The sequence below is a fragment of the Dermacentor silvarum genome, chromosome 9, assembly GCF_013339745.2.
Source record: "Dermacentor silvarum isolate Dsil-2018 chromosome 9, BIME_Dsil_1.4, whole genome shotgun sequence".
Taxonomy (NCBI): domain Eukaryota; kingdom Metazoa; phylum Arthropoda; class Arachnida; order Ixodida; family Ixodidae; genus Dermacentor; species Dermacentor silvarum.
This window is the reverse complement of record NC_051162.1, coordinates 48519045-48527300: the sequence shown is the minus strand read 5'-3', so window position 1 is coordinate 48527300 and position 8256 is coordinate 48519045. Positions and strand designations below refer to the sequence as shown.

The window sequence follows — 8256 nt, the reverse complement described above, 5'->3', positions numbered from 1 at the left end:
TGCGGTGTTAAGTCGTCAGAGGTATGACCATCAAACACTCTAGGTCTTGTTTTTATATTGCGTCATCTTTCTTTAATCTTTTTTTGTGGACTGCTTGGATAACGTTAGCTGGGACACAGGTACAGAGTGACACGGCATAGTGTGAAAATGCTTACGCTAGCAGCGGAAGGCAGAGCGCTGCCCTGGCTATACTCCGCCGAGGCAACTGTGTGCAGCGTTGACGGTGCGCCCAGTCCGTTTCGTCGTTTTTGTAGCCAAATGAATGCGCCTCTTTGGAGACCCTCTAACCACTATAACACCCCCGCTCGCGTGCTGCGCATGCGTCGTCGATAGCGGGAAAGTACGACAGCGGCAGAAATGCGTCTAGAGAGTCCGTTTGGTTGCTATCGCAATGACACCTAAGTGTCAGATTCAAAGAAGACATAGCTGCACCGGAAGACGGATACTTGAAATGGTTAACTCATCCGCGGATCAAGCGCGTCCGATTTTATACATGGCTCGTCGAAAGTTCCAGTGCAATTCTGCTAGAAAGTATTACACAATTCGCGTCGCGCATGCAGTCAGATTACAGAAGGTTCAGTAACAATAGACAACGGATAGAACCAGCGATAATATTCGAGAAACTTCAGATGCAGAAAGGCGTCTTGTGCTTACAAGAACATTGTAACGCTGATTGGCTCGTAAAAAACGTTGACCGAAAACATAAAAAAATTCTACGCGTGTCAATACTGAAAAAATTATGAGGTTGCAGGCAGTAATATGATGAAATTTTAAATAAAACTCACTGTCTTTGTTTCGTTAAAAATGTGAGGTGATAAACTAACTTAGGAGTTAAGAAATAGGCAATCTGTATTGCAGTAAGGGTTCGCTTAAGGTGAGTCACATGACCTTACGATAATATTGAGGTCCTCGGTCTGATATTCACGAAGGCCGCACCACCCGCAACAACGCAGAAGCTCCGCCCTCTTCACGTGCTAGAGGTGCAGATACCGCGCAATTGGCAGGGACCTGTCCTGGAGGCGCGTGCTCATTGGTGCAATGATTGAACACCGGGCGCCGCTCACCACCCTCCACAGCTGCTCCTGCTCTCAGTCTGCAAACATGCCTCGACCAAAGAAGGTGAGCGTTGGTTCTACGTCAGGCACCAGAACAGCTAGGGATAGGCAGCGCTAACCTTATCTAACAGAAAAAGAGCAGGAAGGACGTTTAGCTCACAAACGCGAAAATAAGAAGCCACTATCAAGGGTAATAATTTTTAAGTTTTACGCAATTTTTAAAAATAACCTTTGGCAGACAGCATTATTCGTGTCAGTGAGCTGGATTATTCGAAGAGGCGGACATGACTAGAAACAGAAATTAAAACAAATATTCGATCGAGTAGTTAACGAAAGTTCGCAAATTAAGTTCCTAATTAATCACTTTAGGTGACATGTTGCAATTTACGAACTGTAGCAGGTGAGTTGGCAAGTCGTATCCACTTGAAATGAATTGCCAAATTGGCACAAGTTTAGAGACATTATTTCCCAAAGTGTGGGAGAAAATACATGGGGGTTGCAGTAACTGTTGTGCTAGAATGCATAAAAGAGCGTTTTGTTGAAAAATAAGTGGAGCAACAATGCATTTTTACGGCGACTTTGATAGCGCATACCTCCAAACTGGTGTCATTCTGGATTTTTATCCCAAGTGAATGAATACGCCTGGCAAACTCACCGACTACAGTTCGGGAATAGCAATACGTGCCGCAAAGTAATTAATTAGTAAGTTAATTAGTGAATTCTGGCTAGTTATTCGAATATGTGCTTCGGTTTCTCGTGCAAGTAATGTCCGCCTCTCTGAATAATCCAGCTATTGGACTGGAATTACGTTATCTGCAACAGGCAATTTTTAAAAATTCCGTAAAACTTGAGAATTATCACCCTGTTGAATGTTTCGCATCACGGTAGTCCATCGAAAGGAAGTTTTGGTCGTAATATTCTTTTTTTTCCTAATTGGTCGTTACGCAGTCGCTCCACCTTCTGGAGCTTCTCTAATATTCCCTAACTTCGTGTTACTGAAGTGAGTGCTGGCAGAATGCAATTAATTAATATTTTTGTTTTCAAGGATATCGACGAGTGCCGGTCGTGACTCGAGAGGGCCTGCTATATGCCCTTCAGCCCATTTTTATTCGCCTGGCGAATTACTTATCATCAAGTTTTCCCCATACTACATCGCGTAGATAACATCACTCATGAGCAGCTTCTCGAGGCTGATTACCCATTATGTAGTGGGTAAAGATTTTTCGCCATACCATCTAGCCTACATAGCGAGAGGCCCACCAAAGGCAGGGCTCTCAATGGCGAACAAGAATCTACGGCGGCCAGGCGCGCTCGCTCTAAGATTGCGAGATGCTGAGTGCGCTCAGTGACCGTTTCAAGCAGCCAACGGAGTCGGTAGCTAGCATGCAATCCAATATCGCTCGTCTAGAAACCAATGTAGCCAACTTACAAACTAACATGAACAGTCTCCAAACCAACATGGCAGCTATGGAAAAGATACAACCAACGCTGCAACAAGATTGAGGCTTTCCTAGACAATGTAGTGGCCCCTGCACAAGGACCCCGACTGACTAGCTTCTCCGGGATGGAGACCAGTCAACCAATGGACCAAGCAATGCCAGGTAGTCACGCCAGTATGCATAGAACTCCTCATGATGGCAGGACCCACTAACGGTTTCATAGTATGGCAGTGGAACTGTCTAGAACTGGGAGGCAAGGCACAAACGCTACAGAAGTACCTCAGGACACACGAAAGGAAATCTAGCGTGATCCTGCTACAGGAGACGCTCACCGAGTGCATTAAAATCCAGGGCTATCGTACCCTGGCCAAGCATTCCGACGGTAGGGGGGTCACCATTCTGGTACGTAACAAGCTCACTTTCGTACAGCACGACATCCACATGCCGTCTAATAACATCGAATATCTGATGGTAGAGATAGCAGGCAAAGGGAAACGTAGCAAGCCAACGTTCACCCTCAACGCATACAGCAGCCCAAAACAGCACAGACAGAGGTTTCCGGCTTTCTTAACCAAGGCCACGCACCTGGCAGGCAGTAACCCCCTGATCGTGGCGGGAGACTTTAATGCCCCGCATCCGACGTGGGGATACGTGCAGAGTACACCTAAGGACAAAGATCTATGGGAAGAGAGCATCGAGGCAGGCCTCGAGCTCATAACCGACCCGACACAACCAATGAGATGGGGAACTTTCACCAGCAGGGAAACCACGCCCGACCTCGCCTTCACCAAGAACATTACTCGAGCGTCGTGGTCTAACACAGAGGTGGACCTGGGCAGCGACCACTACATCACAGCGATGACGGTAGGCTCGCACTCCACCGAGAAAAAGATATTCAAGCTAGTGGACTGGGACAAGTTCAGAGAGCTGAGGACGCGGACGCACCCCTACACTGGTGGATGAGGCAACTCCAGACGGATCTCGAGGCAGCAACGCGAACGGTCACCACCGACCTGGAAACTGAGAAGATGGACAGCAGACTCGCCCACATGCTACCCAGGCAGCACAACCAGGCTGGCCCCAGCACGGCAATATCATGGCAAACACCGGCACAAATATAGGCCCGAAACCGGCAACGCTACCCGCGTCAAGAATGGCCGAGCGCGGCCATGCCACTAAAGGGCCTATTTCGGCCATCGTGTGGCAGCGCCAATACAGGCAGATAGCCGGTTCTGCCGTTCATTGCCATTCTAGTGTCACACCTTGCCTACTGGCAGCGCCGGTATTGGTCAATAGCCGGCTCTGCCACTTTTAGTCAATTTATTGTCCCGCATTACCCACTGGCATGGCCACATTGGCAGATTGTGATTTATGCGGGCGATGCCATTATTTCCTACGATTTTAAATTACGCAAATATTGCACGGTAGCTCGACGCAACATGCCATGATCTACTATAAAATCACCAAATAATATACACAATTTCTTTATTGGTCTTAAAATAGGTTGATACAGATTGTCGCTCGTATTCCCAATCCTGTGGGTAACCTACGAAAGCTTTGTTTATGACGCTACGGGGGGTTGAGCCGCTTCGGCGTAATGCCGCCTTCTGCTATTAGCATAGTCGACGGCGCCTGGCAGCCACATTTTTATGAAGTCTTGCACTTGATTGATGTCGATGTCTGCGTCTCTCAGGCACCATCTGCATACAATACATATACCTTTATTATCCCAACACTGTCAGCAGCGCATAATATAGGCAGAAGGTACAAAACTGAGAAATTAAATGCGTATCACCTGTTTCCACTCTGCATAGCCGCATGTTAAACAGTCTCTTGCTTTTCTTCCCATGCAGGCTGTATGGCAGTTGAACTGCATGACCCATGATGGCGTTCATTATATTGAAGGCAACCTCCCACAGATATGATTTCTTCATCCAAACAAGCTGTTGAAGCTAAAAAAAAAGCAGAAATATGCATAAATTAGGTACAAAATGCCGCTGCATCAAAATATGCGATTTTTGTTCTAACTAGCCAATTATGATGAATTATGCCTTCATCGCAAGACTTCTCGTAAGTGCTTGTGGGTAGCTGTACTTAGCCTTTGGCAATGCGTAAGCTTTTAGAACAGAGGTAGCAAAGAAAGGGTGCATTGTTTCATGATAAACACCTAAGCAAGCTGCAATACAACAGATTATACTTTTGCAGGAAGTTTTGAACACCAGTCAGCTCGCAGAATGTACTTCCTGAGTAAGGAATTACGACAATCCAACTTTGGTCTTCTTGAGTGTACCAGCCCAAATGTGCCGTGCTGCGTGTTTTCAAACAGACAGTGCGTTTCAGCTGACGCTGAAGCGGTGCAGCACCGTCTACGTACGAAGTAAAAAGTGGCCGTACATTATCTCTGTAAAAAAAGAAAATACACGTATTAGGCAATATACTTAGTTGAAACACTATACTTGAGAATAAAAATAAGACAATTCTACTTACCTTGCGATAATTTAGTTTATTTCGCAGTAAATGCAGCTTTCTGACGTTTGGCTAGCTGTTCATGTTTCACCCGATAGCAGTGTGGAACCAAGCTTGTAGTGGCGAAGGTCAAGCCGCTGGTACTGAACAGGTTGCTGGACAAGCTGATGCATGCTTCGCAAGCAAAACATGGTGCAAGAAATGTGGGCTACGACAGCTCACAGGCAGAAGCAGAATGTGTATGGGTCCCTCGTCCTCCGAGAGACCGAGAGTCACCACGTTTTTTTGGAAGCGGGCGAGGTCCGCGCAGGGAGCAACAAATTCGACAGGACATTATTCACGCTTCTTTGTGCGCCCATCCGGTTCTGATTAGCAACGCAGGCTCGGCTGTGCGCATTATAGACCGTGCATACCTTCGACACTGCAAAGCGAGGGAACGCAGGGAAAACGTGGTGAGAGTGAAACGCATTCTTGGTATTTTGACGTCACTTCGCCTGATAGTAGTGAAGAACGACACGCGCACGTTTTTTTATTCTTTTATTTATTTATTTTTTTCTTTTTCCAAAAGCTGCTGTGGCTGAAGGAGCAGTAGCACTTGTGCTGATTTTATTATATATTATAGCTGCAATGTAAAACCTGAAAAATGGACCTGTATAACAACTCAAACTGATCAATGAATGTATTCATCGTTATTTATTTTTTGCGCTCATTATCCCAGGAGAAGGGTAGAGCAAGCCAACGTATGCGCAAAGGGGTAGTCCGGCGCACAGCATCACTTGCTAACATGCCCCCATGGATTTCTTGCTTCTAGTTAAATAATACAACCTCCCCCTTCGGAAAAAAAATGGATACATAGGAGCTGCAGCCGTATCTAAGAAACCTCGCGACAATACATTACGCGGCCCATAACATATAAGTGAAGCCCAAAAAGCGAGTACAAGGATCTCGTTCAAGTTCGCCATATTAGTTTACTTAATTATGTTAGTATAGTGTCAAAGCCCGAAGGCTTTACATAAAAAAAGCGGCCAGTTTTTTTTTTTTTTTCATAAACAAGAAAGCTTCAAACGTGGCCGCTGGGGGAAGAAACGTAGGAGGGAGGTAGAAAAATATGTCCTTTAAGCAGCGGGAGTAATAAAATAAATCGTAATAAACAAACACAAGCGAGATCGCATACGGCGACAAGGTAAACCAAGCGATTATTTTGTAGAAGACGCACTGGCTACACGTGAGTAATTGTATGTAACAAAACAAGGACGGCAAGGTTTTGGACACTTTCGAGAGTTGCGAGACAGAACTGGTATACTCGAAGATTGACCCCACCATAGATTTATAAAATAAAAGCTTCCCATGAAGAAAATTTTGGAGCAAGAACCCAAACATGCGGTTGGCATTGGTAAATTGAAAACTCAACATACATATTCCAAAAACGTGTGTCATGTGTATACCGAGATATTTATCTACAAGAGGAAGAAGTTACCAGAGGTGTGTCGTTGAGGGTGTAAGTGGGAGCCTGAATTTAATAAGGAATAAGGAAGCTTATGTATGCCTCCTTGCAAAGTCAAAACAACGATAGGTTTATTAATTAGCAGATATAAGATGCAATCGTCAGCAAAAAGTTTATTCAAATCTGTGTTGTTCTCACAAAAAGAGTTCACCTACTTGAAAAATGCATAAATGTTTTAGTAGTTTTTTTTTCTTTATGTTTGTTCCAATTTAATCAGAAATTAATTTTATTCAGTAGCCTACATTTTTATCCAGTAGCGTTCATTTTCTTTTTTTATTCTATATTCCTGTATTCTCCTTAATCTTAGCCTCGTTCTTCGTTCTCAGTCCTAGGTCGGTAACTTCAACTCTTTCAGCCATCAGTCAAGGTTCGGAATGGCGCGGCGGGCCACGAACGTTCCTGTTCTTTTTTTATTTTCTGTATTTTCTGTTCCCTTACAACGGAGAGCGCCTTGTATAGACGTCCTGGTCGTCTGACCAAACCTTTCTCTTCACTCCCCCCCCCCACCCCTCCTCCCACCCCCGTATATCCCTTGTGGCGTTGTCTCTGTTCTCTGCCTTCCCCTTTCTCTTCAGTGTAGGTATATTTGGCGTCGTGCAAAATAAGCATTCCATTGTAAGTTAGCGTTGGGCTTGTCTCACATTCTTGTCTCTTCTATTGGCTGTTTTTTGTTTTAGAAATATGCACTAAAAGCCCAGCAGAAACCTCTTCTTCAACATAGCGCCATTTCTTTTTTTCCCCGGTTCTTTCTGCGGGGAGGAATTTACGCCTACTGTGCCAGTTGGTCTGAAAAAATCATCTGGCATCAAAAAAAAAAAAAAAAAAAACGCACGACAGAGTTTTCCGGGAAAGGCACCTAAGATTATAATGAAGTTGGCCACAGGAGACACTACTGCACAGTTCGATATTCTCTATATGCAGAAAAATAATATAGGGAGCAGTCATCCAAAATGCCTTGTATTGTACTGGCAATAAAATTTAAAGCCGCTACAGAAGTTGAGCTAGCGACGGCAACACTGACAAGTGGTACAGATGATTGCACCATAAAGTTATGCAGTATTTTGCAATTCACTACCCGCAACACTACTTAAACGACGCACATGTAAGCGCACATGCTTTTTAATTATATACCCCCTTGAATTTGTTATTGCGCCTATCGAGGATGCACACGGCAAGCGCACATTGACGCATTATAATGGAGTGCCCTTGTGCCACTTGTTAACAATGTCCGATCGAATGATTCAACAAAATAAATACAATTACGCGAAAGTTAACATCCTTTGTAATAAAACGAAAAAAAATATGCAGAAGTTACATAATAGACAGTTTTAGTTTAGCGTTAGCGTAATAGCGGGGTTACGGGAAATAGCGTTACCGTTCCGCAAACGAACTTTGCAGAATGAGAGTTTTAGTATAGCGTGATAGCGTAGTTTACGTGCGAGGCGCTATTCCATTACGCTTTGAATTTCGCATACACAGGGCACCTAATTCTATGTGTGTGTGCGTCCGGAAAGTGCGATAGGCAGCGCAATGGAAGCCAGGAGCGCGTTGTATTTTTACTTCACATATCCGTCGATCTGCAACGAAACAGACAAGCAGTGCAAGCTGTCTACCATAGCCTCCGAATTTCTCCCATCTCAGAGGCCATATGCCGTCGTCGCGCCTATCTCCCGACTTTAGCGACAGATGGCGCTCGCATCTCAGAAAAAATTTCTCTCGTTAGGCTTAGGTGCGTTCGAAACGAGAAGCGATCTCGAAAATTACTCAAGATTAGCCATAACACTCTCTCGGC

At 44.8% G+C, this 8256-nt stretch overlaps 1 protein-coding gene across 1 annotated transcript; it reads left to right on the top strand.

The window, feature by feature from the left end:
- Positions 1–2689: 2689 nt before the first annotated feature.
- LOC119463571 (uncharacterized) lies at positions 2690–3457 on the top strand. Its single transcript, XM_037724401.1, has one exon. The coding sequence runs from the start codon at positions 2690–2692 to the stop codon at positions 3455–3457; it is 768 nt and encodes a 255-aa protein (XP_037580329.1).
- Positions 3458–8256: the final 4799 nt, after the last annotated feature.

Bases quoted from the DNA above. Each gene is read 5' to 3' on its own strand.
- LOC119463571 (XM_037724401.1), top strand. From the start codon at position 2,690: ATGGCAGGACCCACTAACGGTTTCATAGTATGGCAGTGGAACTGTCTA.